The sequence below is a fragment of the Onychomys torridus genome, chromosome 22 (assembly GCF_903995425.1).
Source record: "Onychomys torridus chromosome 22, mOncTor1.1, whole genome shotgun sequence".
Lineage (NCBI taxonomy): Eukaryota > Metazoa > Chordata > Mammalia > Rodentia > Cricetidae > Onychomys > Onychomys torridus.
In genome coordinates, this window is record NC_050464.1 from 18,675,149 (window position 1) to 18,695,560 (window position 20,412).

A 20,412-nucleotide genomic window follows, 5' to 3' on the forward strand; every position below is an offset into this window, starting at 1 on the left:
TGACCTACCCCTTTACATCCCTAAAACCTCCCGGGGTCCCCATATGCTCAGGGATCCAGTGGCCAGGGCACTAAACTAACTGCGAGCTTTCCTGCTGGGTGCCTTCTGCTGGTTCAGCAAAGGCTGCCCCCTTCTGGCCATCGGGAGAATAGCACCGTCAAGCCTTCCCAGAGGCGCCGAGAGAAGCGGGTTTCCAGATCCAGGCTCTTAGAGCCAGCGGTGCTCAGCACTGGACAGGTGGTGAATAAGCAATAATGAGAATACGGAGTTAATAGTCGTCTGCACAGAGCTCCCACCCCCATGCTTCCCACCAGGCACTTAGGATCCAATTTGACCTCTGCTGGACACTGGTTTGCTCAGGGATGGTGCAAAGCTATGCCCGTGGCCTGTACAGACTCAACCAACACCTTATGCAAGGATCATGTTGGAGCCCTAGGGAGACGCTAAATACATGGCTTTCACTCCCAAGCCATTCACCTGACCTCAGCCCCTTGGTTTCTGCAACCATAGACCCTAGACTTATCCAACACCCTTTCCCTGGCTACAAACAGATGGCTAAGACCTTGTCTCAACCACGATGAACCAGATCGTATGTCAGGGTGCCTATTCTGTCCCCAAAATGCCCCTCGGTGCCACACTCATCTGATTTTTCTCTCCCAGGCAATTCTGCCTGCAGACTCTATAGGCAGACCCCCGCTTACCCCAACAACCTTCACAACCCTGTTTTGGGTAAGGTCTGTCTTTAGCTAGGCTTCGGGGTGTTGGGGTGTCTGCAGGGCCAGGGTGGGAGCTGAGGCGCAGGACAGCTGGCCTGTGTCCCCACACTGGGCCTGGGGCCCAGGCAGAGGGGCGGGGGCCTGGCTACTCCAGCCTTGGCTAGGGCTGGGATTTTTTGGCCGGGCTGCCTGGGCCCTCCCTCCTGCTTCCTCTCCAGAGGGCTGTCCTGGCAAAGGCCCCCTCGCACTTTCTGGCGGGAACAGGGCCAGGAGCAAGCAAACAGCTACAGAGGGAAAGCGGGAAAGCGATGGGGGGAAAGCCGCGCACGAGTGTGTGTGTGTGTGTGTGTGTGTGTGTGTGTGTGTGTGTGTGTGTGTGCAGGAAAATAGACCCATGGTCCAGGCAGATTCAGCCTAGGAGGCTTGCAAGCCTGGCCTTTCGTAATTGCCCCCTCCCCCGCGACCCCCTCCCCCGGGCTCCCCCTCCTGCCGCCCTCCTCCCACCCGCCCTCTCTCCCTCCCTCCTTCCCTCACAGCAGCCTACCAGGCAGCTATTACGCTTTGGGGATAAAACGAGGCGCAGAGAGCAGGCTGGGGCAGTCCTCCCGAGATGGCGGGTCTGACGGCGGCGGTCCCGCAGCCTGGAGTCTTGCTGATCTTCTTGTTCAACCTCCTCCATCCCGCGCAGCCTGGAGGTAAGGGGCCCCTCGCCAGTCCCACGCTGCCCCTCGTCGGTCCCCTCGCTGCCCCTCGCGGCTCCCACGCTGCCCACATCTGCGGGGACTCAGCTAGCCAGGTGACAAGTCTGAGGGGGGGATCCTGGAGACGGATGAGCCCTTCACCTCCAGATCCCCCCCTCCTCCAGGCAGAGACCTGGGAACTGTCTCCTCTAGGGAGCCAGCAGGTCCGCCTAGGGGGTCCTGTCAAACATACATTCCACAAATCAGGATGGTCCCTACCCTCTGTCCAAGCTCGAAGCGGGGGGGCGGTCCTATGAGCCACCTGGGTGCTTTTTTTGCACACCTGTGCACATACCAGCCCGGAGAGAGACAATCCTGATTTGTCTTTGCTTGGGAATGTTGGGATTCCGTGTGTGTGTGTGTGTGTGTGTGTGTGTGTGTGTGTGTGTGTGTGTGTGTGTTTCATACTATGTTACACAGGTGTCAGTGTGAGGGTCTGGCCGATCATGTCCCTGAAGGAGGAGTATCTGGGAAAGGTATGAAGGTCTGTTGATAAGTCTATTCCTAGACAGGTGGAGGTGGAGGGAGGCAACTGTGAGGTTGTCTGGTGGGACCTGCCTAAGTCCAACAGGCAGTTGGGCATGGTGAGCCACACCTGTGATCCCAGGATGTAAGTTCAAAGCCAGACCTCATCTCAAAAACAAAACAAAACAAAACAAAAACAAAAACAAAAACAAAAAACAAAAAAACCCTAACCTAAACGAGGATGAAGGATGTCTCACTTGGTAGAGTGCATGTTAAATGTGCACAAAGCCCTAGGTAAACTAGATGGGCATGGTGATGCATACCTGTGTGGTGGCCCGAGGATCAGGAATTCAACATATCGTTGGCTACATAGTAAGTTCAAGGCCACATGGGCTATATGAAGTTACTTAAAAAATAATAATAATCTTAAAGAAGTCTGGTGCCCAGGTGAAGGTTGTCACTGTGTGTGCAAGTCCGTGCCCGTGGGAGGGTTTGCTAGGGTGGAGTACAGGCCAGTGGGGGGAGCTGGGGAAAGTGCCCATCTCCTGGCAGACAGGGCACAGCTGGTGTCAGAGGTTACATTGAGCCTCAAGTTATCATTTTGGTCATCTGATATGTGTCCGGACCAGGCACATTGGGTTATGGGGGAGGAAGGGAACTGTCCCCAGAGGGAATGTGCATCCAGCTATGGGGAAAGAGGTGCAGCTCATTAACCATCTGCTGGGGTAGTCTGGTTGGAGACTGGTTTCCATAAGAGACCTCCTTGTCAGTGGGAACCTGAACTTGAACTGGGGACACGGGGCTGCAGGGCAGGGCGGGGCGGGGCGGGGCTGTGGTCGAAGGCTGGGTGGGAACAGCAGCTGCTCCTTGATACTGACCTGCTCAGGGCAGGAGCCCACTGTAAGACAAGAGTTCCAAGACAGGGACAGGACTGAGGATTGTGGGTACCAACAGGAGGATTCTGCAGCTGCAGTAAGCCAGGGTTTAAGAGCAGTGACTCCGGGTCACCTGACCCTCCTGCCCCAGACATGGACACCTAACATCCTAACATCTGCCCACCCTCCCGACTCGATGCTTATACTAGTGCATCATAAAGAAACTATTTATCTTTACAAATGGGGGAACTGAAGCCAGGCATGAAATAACACACACCTGAGGCAGGAGGCTATTGAGTCAGAGGGCAGCCTAAACTAGATGGTGAGATCTTGTCTAGAGATGGAGCTCGGCTAGTAGAGCGCTTGCCTAGCTGGTAGTCCTGGGTTCCATCCTCAGCACCACATAAACCCGGTATGCTGGCTCATGCCTGTGGTCCCAGCTCTCGGGAGGTAGAGTCAGGAGGATCAGGAGTTCCAAGTCATACTTAGCTATATAGGGAGTTCAAGGCTAGCCTGGGCTACACAAGACCCTTTCTTGAAAGGTACAGAAATCGAGCCTGAGGCAGGCTAAGGCTGCCCCTGTAAGTCAATATCAGACAGCTTTCTGCCCTGAGTCAAAAAAAAGGTGGGGGGGGATAGGGGAAGCGCCAGGGACTATTGGGGAGAAACAGCCCTGGGGCGGAGCCTTCCTTTATGGGCAGAACAAACCATCCTCTTGTAGCCTGGGTGACATCACTCAGCACTCAGCTGGCATCATTTCCCGTGAAGATAAGTCTCCACTCTGTCCCAGGTGGCTGGAGTCACTGGGTTCAAGTAAGAGGCGTATGAATTGATGAGACCTTTCAAGAGAGTCCACTAAAGTCCAAAGAGGTCAGAGATCTGGGCAGGGCTGAGTACTGGTCACACTTACCTAAGTCTCCCCGGTCTGGTCCTGGGGGAGCCCAGTCTCCTCCAAGAGGAAGATGTCATGGGTGCCAGTTCCTTATCATTGATTGGGGGGGTGATAATAGCATTTCCTTTAAATAATAATGCAAGAAATCCACGGAGTCTGTTTAATGAGCAAAGGAATTTATCTAGGGGTTAACTTGAGATTTATCGTAGGGTCTGGGAAAGCTGGGCTATGTCCCATACTGATTTGCCTGGTCCAAGGTCTCAGCATCCAATACCATGAGGAAGTGAAGAGAACTGTAAATGAGCATCCCAGCTCTTAAGCCCCCCCCCCCAGAGACCACGCCCCAGGGGCATGTACTTCAAGGTTATATAGGCAGGTAGAACAGTTACCTGCTACCTCACTAGGGGTAGTGCTTCAACGTCATAGCTGGAACAGCTACCCACTCCGAAATAATGACTTGCTTCAGCTCCTATGTTAAAGGAAATATATGAACCAGGTGTGGTGGCCCAGGAACTCACACCAGGGCAGGAGGATTGCTGCGAGTGTGAGTCCTGTGCTACTGAGTGAGTTCAGAGCCAGCCTGTGCTATATAGTGAGACTCTATCCCCCCAAAACAAAAGGTCACAAAAAGGAAAAAAAAAAATCAGGCATGGTAGCACCCTTGCCTGTAGCAGCCTTGCACTTTGGAAAGGTGGAGACGGGAGGATCAGGAGTTCAAGGTCATCATCTACATAGTGAATTCTCAGCTAGCCTGGGCTACAGGAAACCCTCTCTTCAGAAAAGCACCTATTGGAGGATTAGACATAAAACTCAAGTTGGGTGTTCTTCCTGACATCAGAAACGTTTTCAGCATCGCCCTCCCCACATTTACACACTGAAGGTTTATCTCAGGAGACTTCGACCCTGATGATTGCCTGGGTCTATGCTGTGACCCAAGAATTCTTCCTCTATTTGATCTGCGGAGGCCCTTGTTTGAGGGATTTGGGGTTTGACAGTTCCCCCAAGTGCCTCTAATAAGCTGCCAACAGTTCAGTGCCTAGATCCAGCTCTGTGTGTCTTGTTGGAACAGGGGATGGCTCACCCACCTACAGGAGCACCGACAGCTTTTGAAAAGTGCCTGGCAAACTGCTCCGTACACACAACAAACAGCTTGGTGAGGTCTTATCTGCTCAATCCAGGCTGCCCCACTGGACTTTAGCTTGGCAGAGCCTACTGCCAGGACCCGTTGGCCCTGCTCCGTATGGTCTTTGAATCTCCAGGCAGCAAATCCAAGGTCAGATGTAGATACCAGGCCAAAGCTCTTGTCTGGCTGACTCTCAGTTTCCCTGGCTGCAAAATGGAAGAAATATCCCTATTTTTAGCACCCAGCTCCTACAAATCACTGGGGTCTGGGGGCAAGGGGAGTAGTAGCCATCTGACAGCTGCCAAAAATATGTCCACTGAGATGATCATGGGACAGCAAAATTGCAAAGTGACATATTCTCCTTACAATTTGCAAAGGAGCTGAAAGTCCTTGTAATTAGCTCCAATCTTTAGTTTTCTTTTTTTTTTTTTTTTTTCATTATTTATTTATTATTGTTTGTTGCTGTTTGGGTTTTTTTTTGTTTGTTTGGGGGGGGGGTTATTTTTGGTTTTGTTTTTTGGTTTGAGGACTGAACCCAGGGCCTTATACATGCTAAGCAAGTGCTCTACCTGTGAACTATATGCCCAACCCCTAAGGTGGGTTTTCTTTTCTTTTTCTTTCTTTCTTTCTTTTTTTTTTTGTTTGTTTTGTTTTGTTTTATTGAGACAGGGAAGAGAGGAGGGGAGGGGAGGGAGGAAGGCAAGACCAAAAACAGTCTGAGGGCCTGAGGAGTAGGCTGCCGCCCAGGAGAAAGCCCTGTGCAGACCACACAGATGAAATGAGAGCTGATGAGTCTCCTGTCTCAGAGAGTTCACAGGCAGAGGATTAAGGGGTGTTTGCAGGGGTTCTAGCCCAAGCCAGAGGACTGTTCAGATCCCTGGGAGTCTAGGGTCATGATTCACACATGTGAGGGATGAGATCCGCCCCGAGGCTAGCAGAAGGAATGAGCCAGACTCACATAAAAGAGGACACAAGTGTGTTCCAAGCCAGCTGCTTGGGGCCGGCTGAGCGAGGAAGGCAAGAGAACCGTGGTGGGCTAGGAGAAGGCGGGGCGGGAGCTTCCGGCACAGCCTTGGAGAAGGGGAAGACTTAGGGGGACGTGAGGATGTTCTTGGTAGGAGGCCCCGCTGATACCAAGGAGAGATGGTAGGAATGAGGACCACGGGGGAGGAGGCCTCTATAGGCAGTGTATAGCTTTTTAGACAAAGGGCTTGCTATGTTGCACAGGCTAGCCTGAACCTCGCTATGTAGCCCAGGAAAGCCTCCATCTTGCTATGAAGTGCAACGTGACCTCAAACTCGCAATCCTCCTGTCTCCTCCTCTGAGTGTGGGGATTACAGGTGTGTGCCAACAGGTCCTATCTACAGAGTCTGTTATTCTTACTATATTTATTATGTGTGTGCACATACCATGGTGGGGGGAGGGGTCAAAGGACAACCTGGGGGGGTCAGCTCTTCCCCCTTCACAAGATAATGGCAGCTACTCAGCCTTCTCCATTTTTCTCAGTTAAAAAAAAAAAAAAAAAAAAAAGGAATCAAACATTCACTCCAGGCATGGTAGCACATGGCTACCATCCCAGCACTCCAGTGGCTGAGGCTGGAGAATCTCATGTTCAAAACCAGCTTAGGCTATCTGGGGTGTCCTGCAGGTTGGGTGTGAAGATGGACCGATGCTATCAGGCTATGAAGCATGGTCATGGAAAGAGGGGAAGTAGCAGCCCCCTCAGGAGGGAGCCTGGTTATAGGTGGGGTGTCAGGAAACAGAACTCAAGAGAGAACTAGGGTTCAATCAGGCCAGGGGCTCAGCAAGCCCACCCCCATGGGTCTTATGGAGGACTCAGGAAACAAATCAGATATAGTCTTTCTGCCTCCCTCGCCCACCATTTATTGAGTACCTATTGTATACCTGGCCCTAGCCATGTACTAAGAGAAAACAAGGAATCCAACATCCCCAGCCTTTTCTTTTAACTCTCTGTGCCGGGTCTGACCAGGATCTGTTTCATTTGAATGTTTGCAACCATAGGAGGCAGCAGACATCACACCTACGCTGGGGGAGGGCGGGGCTTTGCTGGGGATGTGGCTCAGCCGGCAGAATGCATGCCTAGCAAGTCTATTCCCAGCCCTGGAATAAATAAACCAGGTGGGGTGGCCCGGGGCCTGCAAACCTAGGACTGGGGAGACTGAGTGACTTGCCTGAGATCACACATCGAATGAGGAGCTGGGAGAGATGCCAGAGGGCTCTGCCCTGAGTCCCCCTCACTGTTCCCACCCCTGTTCCCATTGTTCCTGCAGACAGCTCTGGGGCTGGAGAACAGAGAGAACAGGGGGAAAAAACAGAGAGATTCAGAGACTCTCCCTGCATGGAGCTCAGAGCTGGAGGCCATCAGCTCTGAGGGCATCAAAGGCTTGGGGGTGCCATGTGTGTTTAGCAGCTCGGGACAATGCTAGAAGGCTTTATTTCCTGCAGACTTAGCTTCCTGGGGCCACCCCTCCCCTGAGCCCCCCAAGCTTGGAGAGCAGATTGATCAGACCATCCAGGCCTGACTAGCAATCTCTAGAGGGTTGAGAGAGGAGGGGGTACAGACCCCAGGAGGTGGAGGCGCCAGGATTGTAGCACAATCTGCCCATGGCAGCCAGACATTCCCAACCCTGCTTGGGCTGACAAGGTCCAGGGACCAGGCAGGCCCAGCTGTGTATCGTCACCGAGTCTCCGAGGCCAGACACACAGACATCTATCTGGCTGAGAGGTCTCCTTGAACCCACTGCAAAGCTACATGATTGGCTGACACCCACCTTGTTTCCCCCACGATGTGACTCTTGGGCTCCCTTCAGCAGAGCAGAGCTGGGCCATGGTGACAAGGTGACTTGTCAAGGTTAGAGGTCATGGCTCAGTAGAGGAGTCTCTTATTTGTTGCCATGACAACAGCTCCAGAGCCAGCATCTCCAAGGAGAGCTTTGGCTGGTCCCTGGGGGCTGAACTCGTGACCTTGGCTTGGAATTAACTGTTCCTTAGGAAACTATTTGATTTGCTCATTCATGGTGTTCCCACCCCCACTCCAGTCCCTGGCGCCTCCCAAAACAGCCCTGGGTCAGAGTCACAACCCCACCCAAAGAGAGCTGCCCAGGGGCCAAGGACACTGGCCTTGCACTATCCTATCAGAGTGGGAATGGCTGGGCAGGCAGCAGCTACAACTCCTAATTGGTGTCATCACCTAACCTGCCCTCTGAGAACTGGCTCCAGCCTTACCGCCCAGCTCCGAGCAAAGTTGTGGGCAAAGCAGGTAGGCAGAGTCCCTTGCCCAGTGCCCAGCCAAAACCACAGGCAGGGTCCCCTCTCTTCAACGGTGTTAAGCCTCCTGTTCAGAGCAGTGGCCTGGGTTCATTCCAGGCTTCATGTTTATCCAGCTGTGTGGCCCCGGCCACTTCCCTTAACCTCTCTGGGCCTGAATTCAAGTCTGCGGGAACTACATCCAGAATTTCTGTCCCTCAGACTTCATTGAGACCCTCTGAGAAGAATGAGAACATGCAAATCCAGGTGGGGTGGTCTGTGCCTACAATCTCGGGCACTCAGGAGGCTGGGGGCAAGGGAGGAGGGAACAGGGAAAGGGGAGTTACAAGGTCAAGACCAGTCTGAACTACATAGTGAGAATCTGTCTCAATTAAACAAGAAGTGGGGGTACGGTTCAGTGGCAGAATGACTGGACAGGAGGTGTGGCTCAGTGGTGGAGCCCCTGCCTAGAATCCCCCAGTGAGGGGCTGGGGTGTGGCTCACCCATACAGCACCTGCCTAGAATCCCCCAGTGAGGGGCTGGGGTGTGGCTCAGTGGTAGAACACCTGCCTAGAATCCCCCAGTGAGGGGCTGGGGTGTGGCTCAGTGGGAGAGCACCTGCCCAGAATCCCCCAGTGAGGGGCTGGGGTGTGGCTCAGTGGTAGAGCCCCTGCCTAGAATCCCCCAGTGAGGGGCTGGGGTGTGGCTCAGTGGTAGAGCACCTGCCTAGAATCCCCCAGTGAGGGGCTGGTGTGTGGCTCAGTGGTAGAGCACCTGCCTAGAATCCCCAGTGAGGGGCTGGGGTGTGGCTCAGTGGTAGAGCACCTGCTTAGAATCCCCCCTATAAGATTTTGAGAAGAAAGCTCAGTGGTAAGAGTGCTTGCTAAGCACACACACACACACACACACACACACACACACACACACACAGAACAAAAAATGTAAATAGCAAGTTGTTTGCCCTCAGATATTGATCTATAAACAAACAATACCATGATCATTATCTATATCTGCATTAAAACATGTTCAATGCCAGGCAGTGGTGGTGCATGCCTTTAATCTCAGGGCTCAGGAGGCCGAGACAGATGGATCTCTGTGATTTTGAGGACAGCTTCATCTATAGAGAGAGATTCTTGACAGCCAGGGCTGCACAACATAGTGAGACCCTGTCTCAAAAAGCCAAAAGGAAAAAAAAATTGTTTGATAAGCCTGACTAACCAAAGAATCTACCTCCTTCCTTCTAGGGGTTCCAGGAGGTGTGCCTGGTGGAGTTCCTGGTGGAGTCTATTATCCAGGTAATGGACATGAAGTTTCTACACACCTATGTATGACAGATGGGGATAGACTGTTCATGAGAAATAGAATATTTTTAAATACTTTTGTTACATTGGCATATGGAAGTCAGAGAACAACTTTTTTCATTTGGTTGTTTCTTTTTATTTGTTTGTTTTGCTTTGTTTTATTTTGTTTTGTTTTGAGACAGAGTCTTACTATGTATCCCTGGCTGGCCTGGAACTCACAGAGGGCTGGGATTAAAAGTGTGTGCCACCATGCCCAGCTCCATAGGACAATGTTTGGGAATCAGACCTCTCCTACCACCATGTGGGTCCCAGGAATGGAACTCAGTCTGTTAGGTCTGGCAGCAAATGAGCTTTACCCACAGAGCGATTTCATGGGCCAGAGATGTGCTAACATTTAGATTCCTGGCACCGAGGACCTGCAAATCAGGCCCACTTTCTGGAGACATTAACCAGGCTGGGGATGTGGCTCAGTTAGCAGAGTATTACCCTAGCATGTGGGAAACCCTGGGTACCATCCCCAGCACTGCATAAACCAGGTATGGTGATGCATGCCTGCAATCCCAGCACTCAAGAGGACAGACATTCAAGGTCATCCTTGGCTAATAGAGAGAGCTCAGGCCAGCCTGGGCTATGTGAGATCCTGCCTCCAAAAAAGCGATGTAATTAATGGAGAGAGATCTGAAGGCACACATCTGTAACAGTAGCATCCCAGACACAGAGAGTCAAGAGTTCAAAGCCAGCTCGAGCTGCATAGCAAGACCCAGTCTCCACCCTAAAGAAGGCTGCTAATGGAAGAGCTATTAGGAGCATAAATATTGTACAAGATGGAGCATAATCCCCGCTGTCAGGAGGCTGGCGCCTTCACACATTCCCGTCATTGGACGGTTCACGGTCCTCGAAGCATTAATCCCACTCTTGGCAACCCACTGGAGGCAAATATCAGAAAAGAGAAATAGAGCAACTAAGCTGGAGATGTGGCTCGGTTGGTAGAGAGCTTGCCTAGTGTGTGCGCGTGAAGCCCCGGCTGGCATCTGGTAAACCAGGGGCTTCCGCATGGTGAATGCCTGTGATTGGCGGGCGAGCGAGCTCTCCACATTGGTGAGCTTTGGGTTTGACTGAGATGCCCCGCATCAATGAATCAGGTGGAAGGGTGATAGAGGATAACTCTAGACATCAAGTTTGGGCTTCCACAGGCACACACACACACACACACACAATGGAAAGAAACTGACAGGAACTCAGAAGTCCCTCTAGTTCCATCCTGGGACAAACTGACATGAGGCTATTGAGCCGGTAGGACAGAAAAAGAAACTGAGGGTCAGAGACGCTGACTTGCCCAAAGCTCTGCAGCTAGAATTTGGCTGTGGGTGGTGGGGTGTGGCTTGCCTGGATACTAATCGCTGATATTTCTCTCTTCTCTCTTTCTCAATGCACACGACAGGGGGTGGTATCGGAGGCCTGGGAGGAGGAGGAGGAGGTAAGAAGGTAGCCTTAGACTCCTCAATGAAAGGATCTGGGTACCATGATGACCCCCAACACTCGTCATTAGACCTGAGGTCCTCAAGAGATCCCAGCAACTAATGTTAGACAGATTGAGCGTCCTCTGGGACAGAGACCTACTTAGGAACAAAACCCTGATGGCCCTTTTAGGAGCCTCTACCCTTGTTCTCCCTGATGGCCCCTACCTACTTTTATATTTCTTTGATCTCCTCTCTACCATTCCTGCCAGGTGGAAAGTAACTCCTTTGGCGGGGGGCGGGGGGGGGGGACACACTGAGAAATTGCTGGAGATGCCTATAACCCTGGAGGTAGAAGCTGGGGGATCAGGAGTTCAGAGTCATAGCAAGTTCGAGACCAGCCTGAGCTGCACGTGACATAGTCTCAAAACAAACTGAGACGCTGTCACTCAACCAAAAATCCGGAGGGAGAGATGGGCTCCCAGGGGCTCCATGTCTATGCAAGAGGACTCTTGACATCTCCTTTAGCATGTGGGGAAGAGACCCACATGCAGCCCTCACCCTTTACCGTGGGGCAGGGTTAAGCGATGGATAAACAGTACATGTCTGTAATACCAGAATTTGGGAGGTAAAGGTAGGAGATTCAGGAGCTCAAAGTTATCCTTGGTTATATCATGAATTTGGGGCCAGCCTGGGCTATGATGAAGCCCTGTCTCAGATGAGAGAGAGAGAGAGAGAGAGAGAGAGAGAGAGAGAGAGAGAGAGAGAGAGAGATCACCCTGCCATTCATTTTCATCTCTTCCCTCCTGCAGCTCTAGGACCTGGAGGAAAACCACCTAAACCAGGTAAGATCTAAGTAAGGCCCCTGAAATGGGGGAGGTAGAATTCCCAAAGCCATGCCAGGGAGCCAAAAGAGGGGAGCTGTAGGCAGCGAAAGCCCCTGGGTATCAACAGGCTAAAGTCAGGTTACAAGTTGGCCAGGGACAGGAGGTTAGAGGCAGTTCAGTGGCCTGTGTCCTGCAGGAGCCCAGTGTACCAGATTTCCGGAGATTGCCTTCTGTTCACAGTCCCAGAAACAGCCCTGATGCTTCAGGCAAAGCAGAATCTAAGGTCCCCATGGTCACTTATAAGGCAGCACTTAGATTGGAAGACCCCAGACACTATGTCTAGACATTTGACTTCTGACCCAGATGTGAGCTCAACTTTAAGCGAAACCTGACCCTGACCCTGACCCTAGATGACCTCCCTGCCTGTTCCCAGCCCCCTTCCAGCTATGTCTAGACCGTGGAACTTTCTAGTAAGAGAAAAAAAAATCATAGCTCTGTCTTATCAACAGTGCTGGGATCTGGCCAGCAGTGGTCACTCTCAGCTTTGAGGAGGTGGCAAGGGAGGGCAGGGGGTCTCTCAATGAAGCACTGTTGGATAAGAAGCAGGTGGAGGCCATGGTCTGGGGGTGTGCACCTATAAGCTTAGCTACTTAGAAGGTTGAGACAGGGGGATTCTGAGTTAGAGAGGTCAGCCTCAGACAGATATAGCAAGACCCCGTCTAAGAGTAAAAAGTAGAAAGAATGCTAGGGGTGTGGCTCAGTGGTAGAGCACCTGCCTAGCATCCCCCAGTGAGGGGCTGGGATGTGGCTCAGTGGGAGAGCCCCTGCCTAGAATCCTCCAGTGAGGGGCTGGGGTGTGGCTTAGTGGTAGAGCCCCTGCCTAGAGTCCCCCAGTGAGGGGCTGGGGGCATGGCTCAGGGGTAGCATGTTGGAAACCCTGTGTTCATTCCTCTTAATACACACACACATACTCACACACACACACACACACACACACACACACACACACACACACACTCACACACACACAACTGCATCCCAGTCATATTGGCGCCCTTCCCCATGTGTGATGCTCTGTATGTGGCAAATGCATCTCCACCCAGTGCCTGCCACCCTGGCTTTAAAGTCACATGCTCCTGGACAGTTCAGATGTCCAACTGCTCTTACAAAATCCTCATGACAGATGACCCAACTACTAATGAATGTGTGAGAAGCAGATTCCCCTTCACGGAAGCCTACCGGAGTTGTGAAACTTCAGGGTCAGGGCCAGCAAGGGAGGAAAAGGCCGGGGCATCTGGGCAAGCTAGGTCCTAGGGTTTGGGAGTTTTGTAAGGCTAGGAGATCTCGTGGCTCGTTAATTTTCCTTGTAGTACCAAGGATTGGAACTCGGGGTCTGTTATATCCGATGCAAGTGTTCTACCACTGAGCTATGTCCCTGGACCTCTTTTTACATTTCTTCAAAAACGACTTTTATTTACTGGTTTGTATATTTATTTATTATGGGTGCAATAGGCATGTACCACAGTGTGCCTGAGAAGATCAGAGGATGACTTGGAGTGCTCATTCTCTTCTTCCGCCATGTAGATCCCAATAATGGAACTTGTGACAAGTGCCTTCACCCACTGAGCCGTTTTATTATTATTTATTTATTATTTTGATATGGGGTCTCGCTAAGTTGCCCAGGCTGACCTTGAACTATAGAGCCCAGACAGGCCTCGAAATACAGATCCTCCTGCCTCAGCCCCCTGAGTAGCTGAAATGGTAGGCATGTGCTACTGGGTCCAGTTCCGACGGTCACCTTTTAGCCTCGGGATAGACTGAAGTCCGTAACAGGCTTGGCCAGGCCACCATGAATAACCCGGTGAAGGTCCCCACATCCTGGCTAGAGGGATGTCCGGGCCTGCCCAGGCAGGATGGGTGCAGGGATTGTACAGATCGTGTTTGGGAACAATTAATCCCCTGGGAGCAAGGGTGGGTGGCTTGGCAGCTGCTCCTCCATGTGGGTGCTGTAGGCTGGCCCCTCCCTGCCTGAGCTCTCAGTGGGGGACCAGGCAGCTGGGAGCCAGCACTACCCACACCCAGAGCACCAGCTGGAGGCCAGCCGGCTGGCCAGCCACTACAAACAAAGGGTATAGGCGAGGGCAGGAAGGAGCCAGGATGAGTACCCAGGGGACACCCTGGCAGGTTGCACATGGTAGGCGCTTCCTGCTCACAAGCTCTGTGGCCCCAAGAAGATAGGGATCACGGGAAAAGCCACCAACAGGTGGGCATATAGCCGAGTGGTAGTGACACAAGCCTGTCATCCCGGCATTCAAGAGGCAGAGGCCAGAGGATCACAAGTTCAAGTTTAGCCAGGCTACAGGGTGAGTTAAGTATTGTGGAAACTGAGGCAGGAAAACCACCAGTTCAAGGCCAGTCTGGGCTATATGCAAGTTCAAGGCTAGCCTGAATTACACAGTGAGACACTAAGACAAGAAAGCAGTATATATATATATATATATATATATATATATATATATATATATATATATGTATGTATGTATGTATGTATGTATGTATATGTATGTATGTATATGTATATGTATATGTATATGTATATGTATATGTATATGTATCTATATGTGTGTGTATATATATATATATATAGAGAGAGAGAGAGAGAGAGAGAGACCAAACATAGTTGCACATGCCTTTAACCCTAGCACTTGAGAGGCAGAAATAGGCAGTTAGCTATGAATTTGAGGCCAGCCTGATCTACATAGCAAGTTCCAGGCCAGCCAGTCAGCCAGCCAGGGTTATACAGTGAGACCCTTTCTCAAAAAAAAAAAAAAAAAAAAAAAAAAAGCTAGGGCTGGGTGTGTGGCTCAGTTGATGGAGCACTAGCATGCACAGACCCCTGGCTTCCATCCCCAGCACCACATGAAAAAGCATGGAGACACGTGCCTGTAATCTCAGCAACCAGGAGGGACAGACCAGAGGGTCAGGAGTTCAATGTCATACTGGCTGCCTGTTGAGTTTAAGGCCAGCGAGACCTACACGAAACCCTGTCTCAAAAAGAAAAGTAGAGAAGACCAAGACAGATGGCTCAGCAATTAAGAGCACTTGATGAACTTGCAGAGGACCAGGGTTCAGTTCCCAGCACCCACAGGATAGCTCCCAGGGAACTCTGCTTCCCGGGAATTTGACTCCCTTTACTGGCCATCACCAGCACCAGACACTCACACACATTCAAGCAGGCCAAACACTCATCCATATAAGATACAGACAAATCTTTTAAAGATTATCATTTAAGGTTCTAGAGAGACGGCTCCGTGATTAAGAGCACATACTGCTCTTACAGGAGACCCAAGTTCAGCTCCCAGCACCCACATCAGGCAGCCCATAGTGGCCTGTATCTCAACTTCAGGTGATCTGCCACCTCTGGTGTCCACCAGCACCTGCACTCATGTGCACATACCCCACATACAGACACATATTTAAAAACTAGTAAATTAAAATTATTTTGAAAAAATAATAAATCTCTTAGTTATCATTTTAAAAATAATAATAAAGACAGGGAAAGTGCGGTTCAAAAAAAGGTAAGGTGACTCCCTCATCTACACAGACCATAGGAAGGGGCAACAGAATCTGAGTCTAGAACTTTCTGACTGGGGGGCGGGGGAGAAGGGAACTCACTAGTAAGGCTCTAGGCTTCTGGATGGGATCCGACTCTAACGCTTTCTCCCTCTCTCCAGGTGCTGGGCTTCTGGGAGCATTTGGAGCAGGTGAGTCCAAAAGACAGTGAGAACAGGGATGCAAGTGATGGGAATAAACTGGCTGTCGGTAAAAAGCTGGCGACATCAGAGACCAGGCCTGCCCCTGGAAACTTCACCCCATTCTTTCCTACTTTCTGTCCAGTCTTGTCCTCTCAGCCCCTCCACTGGACAGGAAAGATCTGAGCATGCCCCCTCCTCTGCAAGCATAGGGAACAGGACTAAAGCTTGAGAGGAGCTGTGGACTGAACTGGGGAGAGACTGGGAGGTGAGACCAGGAAATGATTGATCCAGGCAGCCCCAACCCCTGCCCACCACCATACCATACTACATGGCTCATTCCAGACCCCTCTTATGGATGTCTGCAATATATACATGCATGTGTGTGTGTGTGTGTGTGTGTGTGTGTGTGTGTGTGTGTCTTATAGTCTTTTGCACATGCTTGGCAATCACTCTATCTACTGAGCTACATGCTCAGCCCTCATACAGTTAGTGAATAAGTGGGGAAGCTGGTCAGAGGAAGGATAATATCCCATGAGAGCCAGGTAGACCCCCTCCTCAGGGCTCAGTAGACCCTAGGTTTTGGCGAGTCCCTAGAGGACTTTGCCCTACAACTCTAGACCCCACCACCAGAGCTGGTGCTGGCAAGAGAGATTTTTCCCATAATTGGAAACAAACCTGCCAAGGCAAGCCTCCAAAACTCCAACCTAACTGAGCCCATCGGTCAAGGCCAAGGCCGTGGAATGTCTCCTGGAGGAGGAGAAGCAATGATCGGGCCCAGATGTGGAAAGAAAAGAGCCAGAGGGACCCATTTGGCTTCTCATGAATCTTAGCAAGGAGGATTCTGGATGGATGGATGGCTAGATGGGGTTCGGGAAGGACTCCCAGGATGGGGGATGTGGCACAGTTCATACAGCCCTAACCTAGCGTGCATAAAGCCCTGAGTTCCAAGCCCAGTACCACATAAACTGGACTTTCTGGTAACTGCCTAAAATCCCAGCATTTGGGAGGTAGAGGCAGGAGGATCAGAAGTTCAAGGTCACCCTCAGATGCCTAGCGAGTTTGAGTCAAGCCTGGGCTACAGGAGACCCTGTCTCAAAACACAGAAAGCAGGAAGTCGGGGGAAACACACTTACAGATCTAGGGGGAGGGGAGGGGTCTGTGTCAGGACATAGCATCAAGGAAGCAGAGAAGATAGCTGGGGTGGCAGCTACCAATGGGAGCAAGGCTGGCTTGGGAGGGATGACTGTTTCCCTACAGACCACTTCCGCCTTCATAGACAACCAGCTGCATCCTAGGAGATGCACAGGCTAACCACACTTGTTAGAGACAGTCATGTCAGCTCCACACATAACATTTGATCACCATGTGATGGTTTCAGATTCATCAGGACCATATGCCCTCCACCACCAAAGTACCAAAGACATAAGGACCAGCCTAGACACCCACACCCACCCCCACCCCATTCCATGATGACACCCGTCTTACAAGGAGCCCAGCTGTGAAATCTACACCCTTAACATCTCTTCCTCTCTCTTCTTCACAGGCCCTGGAGGACTCGCAGGTGCTGGCCCCGGGGCAGGTTAGTGTGAACACCTGAGCAAGATGCTTGCTTCTCACCGCAGCCTAGGGCACCTACCTGGCATAAACAATCAGAGAACAGAGTAGGAGACACGTGCTGATGAGACCATGGATAAAGAATGATACCAATGTGATCTGCTTCTAAGAAGCTGCCCAGGGGGACAGTTGTAAGATGAGACTAGAGAGAGGCATCTCCCAAAGACCCAGGGGTAGATCTGCCCACCAGAAAAGGCATATGAGCAATCTGAGAAGCAGGAATGGTGTGGTGCATGCCTAGAATACTAGCCCTGAGGAGACATGGCATAATATGAGGTTCAAGGCCAGCCTGGACTACGTAGCAAATCCCAGGCCAGCCTGGCTATATAGAATTTGTCTCAGAAAAACGAAACACTGAAGTTGGGCATGGTAGCAGACATCTTTAATCTCAGCACTCAGGAGGCAAATGCACGAAGATTTCTGTGAGTTCAAGGCCTATCTGGTCTGCATAAGGAGTTCCAGGACTGCCAGAGTTACATAGTGAGACCTTTACTCAGCTATGTAAATAATAATATACATATACATTATGCATATATATACAAAATATTTGTGTGTGTATATATTTGTATACATATACATTTGTGTGTATATATACATATATATGTGTATTTACATATGTATACATACATTTTGAGACTGGGCTTGCCTGCTCTGGCTTCCCTCTCCAGTACTGCATAAACCATAAACTCCAAGTACCTGGGAACCCAGCACTTGGGAGGTGGAGGATCAAGGCATTCAAGGCTATCCTCAGTTACGTAATGATTTCCAGGCCAGCCTGGACTACATACGTAGCCACACTTTGTCTCGAGAGAACTAAAAAGATTCACACAGGTTTGTCAGGCTGAGCTGAGCAGTTAGGCATATGCGCATCCTCTAACACAGGGGTTCTCAACCTTCCTAATGCTGTGACCCTTTAATACAGTTCCTCGTGTGTGGTGACTCCCCGCCCCCCACTATATTATTTTCACTGCTATTTCGTAACTGTAGTTTTGCTACTTAAAATCGTATGTAAATACCTCTTTTCCAATGGTCTTGGGTGACCCCTGTGAAAGGGTCATTCCATCCCAGGAGGGTCTCGAACCATGGGTTGAGGACCCCTGCTCTAACACATGCTCCCATCCTGGTGAGCAGGGGCCACCGTGTCCAGTGGGACACCCTCAGAGGACGCAGTATCTTAAAAACTCTTCCTGAGTGAAAGGGTCCAGGCTGGGCTGAGACTCGGCAGCTCCCACTGATCATGGCAGTTCCGGACCTCAGTTACGCTCTCCTCCACAGGTCTGGGGGCCTTTCCTGGAGGCACCTACCCAGGGGCAGGAGCTCTGGTGCCCGGAGGAGCAGCGGGGGCTGCTGCGGCTTATAAAGCAGCTGCCAAAGCCGGTGAGTGGCGTTTTTTTAGGGATAGTTAGTTCCGCCAGCCCCCTTAGCTTTCCCAGACTCTGAAATTGTCAGAGAATTCTCCCTCATCCAGACCCAGGAGATAGAACTAGGGGTGGGGGGTGGGGGGAATCCTCCTCCCCTGGAGAGATAATGAGGGCAGTTAGTTGCACCCAGTCTTGAAGATGCTTAGTGACAGGACCAGACCTTAACACCTGGCCCTCAAGGCAGAGTCTCTGTCTGACCCCTGAACTCTCCTGCTGTTGGCTATTCAGGGGCGGGACTTGGTGGAGTTGGTGGTGTTCCTGGTGGTGGTGGAGTTGGCGGCGTCCCTGGTGGTGTTGGAGTTGGCGGCGTCCCTGGTGGTGTTGGTGGTATTGGTGGCATCGGTGGCTTAGGAGTATCAACAGGTATGGTGGCCGGACCTGCGTGCACTCAGGGTGGGGCCTGCAGGCCTGGGTAGAGTCAGCTCTACAATCCCTTCCGCTCAGGTGCTGTTGTGCCTCAAGTCGGAGCTGGAGTCGGAGCTGGAGTCAAGCCTGGAAAGGTTCCCGGTCAGTGCAGAATCTATGGTGGATGGAGGTTAGGGGTCAGGGACAGGTCAGAGGTCTAGGAGTCTGCAGAGGTCAGAGCCCGCCCCCGCCCCCAACACGCTGGAAGATGAAGGGAACAGCACATGCCGGATCCCAAGCAGCAGACCTGTTTGGGCGATGGAGCTGGTGGTGACTTGACCTGACTTCTAAAAATTTCTATGATCTTGGAGCACAAAGAGACCTCACAGACAGGCTCTGGATCACAGATGGGGAAACTGAGGTTTTAAATGTTGAGTCAGGACAGAAGGGCCCACAGCTGTTCCCGGTAGGGCTGGAGGGGAGCCCAGCATCCTGCGGCACCCCCATCTGGTGCTCATTTGGCCCCGTGCTCTTTAGGAAGTGACTTCAGGTTAAATAAAAGGCTAACATCTGGAAGCCTTTAGACTTGAGGTGGGCTGGCTGGGCTGTGTCAACAGGCTGTGGGCTCCAGAAGACAGTTAAATCAGTGCTCTGAAGAAGCTGCAGGCTCTCTGACATGGAACAGGGAGAGCTGTGGTCAGGCTATGTCTGTCTCTAGCTGCCCCAGTGGGCACACTGGCTTGCGGGTCCAGGACCGCTTTTTGCCGCTGTCTGGTGGGATGAGCACACCTCTGCTAAAGTTCCTTGTCCTTTTGTCTCCCTCCAGGTGTTGGTCTTCCAGGTGTATACCCTGGCGGAGTACTCCCAGGCACAGGTGAGAACAAGAAGGATGAGGTGGGGCGTAGCTCAGTTGATAGAGTGTTCACTTAGCAGGGATTACATCCGCAGCGTCACATAAACCAGGTGTGGTGGGACATGTGTTTCATCCCAGCACTTTGAAGACTGAGGCATAAGGATCCTAAGTTTGAGGCCCGTCTGGGCTACATAATGTGCCCTTATAACAAAAAGTGGGGCTAAAGAGATGGCCCAGTGATTACAAACACTGGCTGCTCTTCCAGAAGACCTTGGGTTCAATTCCCAGCACCCACAATGCTGCTGACAACCATTTATAACTTCTGTTCCCCAAGGGCACCAGGCATGCATATGGTGTACAGACATGTATCCAGGCCAAACACCATAAACTAAAGATAATTTTTTAAAAGAGTAGGTTGGGGATGGTTAAGTGGGTAGAGTACTTTCCTAGCATATACAAAGTCCTGGGTTCCATCCAGAGCACACCATAAACCAGAAATGGTGATGTACTCTTGTAATACCAGCACCGGGGAGGTGGAGACAGAAGAATCCAGAGTTCAAGGTCATCCTTGGCCACATAACAAGTTTTAGGCCAGCCTGAACTACAAGAGACTCTACCTAAAAGGAAGGAAGGAAGGAAGGAAGGAAGGAAGGAAGGGAGAGAGGGAGGGAGGGAGGGAGGGAGAAAGGGAGGGAGAGAGGGAGGGAGGAAGGAAGGAAGGAAGGAAGGAAGGAAGGAAGGAAGGAAGGAAGGAAGAGAG

General features: G+C 51.4%; 1 protein-coding gene across 3 annotated transcripts in view; it reads left to right on the plus strand.

Annotated features, from left to right (window-relative positions):
- Positions 1-1,212: 1,212 nt before the first annotated feature.
- Positions 1,213-20,412, plus strand: part of Eln (elastin) — a 43,649-nt gene continuing 24,449 nt past the window's right edge. For all 3 annotated transcript variants that reach the window (XM_036172495.1, XM_036172497.1, XM_036172496.1), the window contains exons 1-10: positions 1,213-1,411; positions 9,324-9,374; positions 10,822-10,857; positions 11,650-11,682; positions 15,399-15,428; positions 16,963-16,998; positions 18,309-18,410; positions 18,683-18,817; positions 18,899-18,961; positions 19,626-19,673. In XM_036172495.1, the coding sequence (XP_036028388.1) occupies positions 1,327-1,411; positions 9,324-9,374; positions 10,822-10,857; positions 11,650-11,682; positions 15,399-15,428; positions 16,963-16,998; positions 18,309-18,410; positions 18,683-18,817; positions 18,899-18,961; positions 19,626-19,673 (619 nt within the window). In that variant the 5' untranslated portion in view covers positions 1,213-1,326. The remainder of the gene's footprint in view (positions 1,412-9,323; positions 9,375-10,821; positions 10,858-11,649; positions 11,683-15,398; positions 15,429-16,962; positions 16,999-18,308; positions 18,411-18,682; positions 18,818-18,898; positions 18,962-19,625; positions 19,674-20,412) is intronic.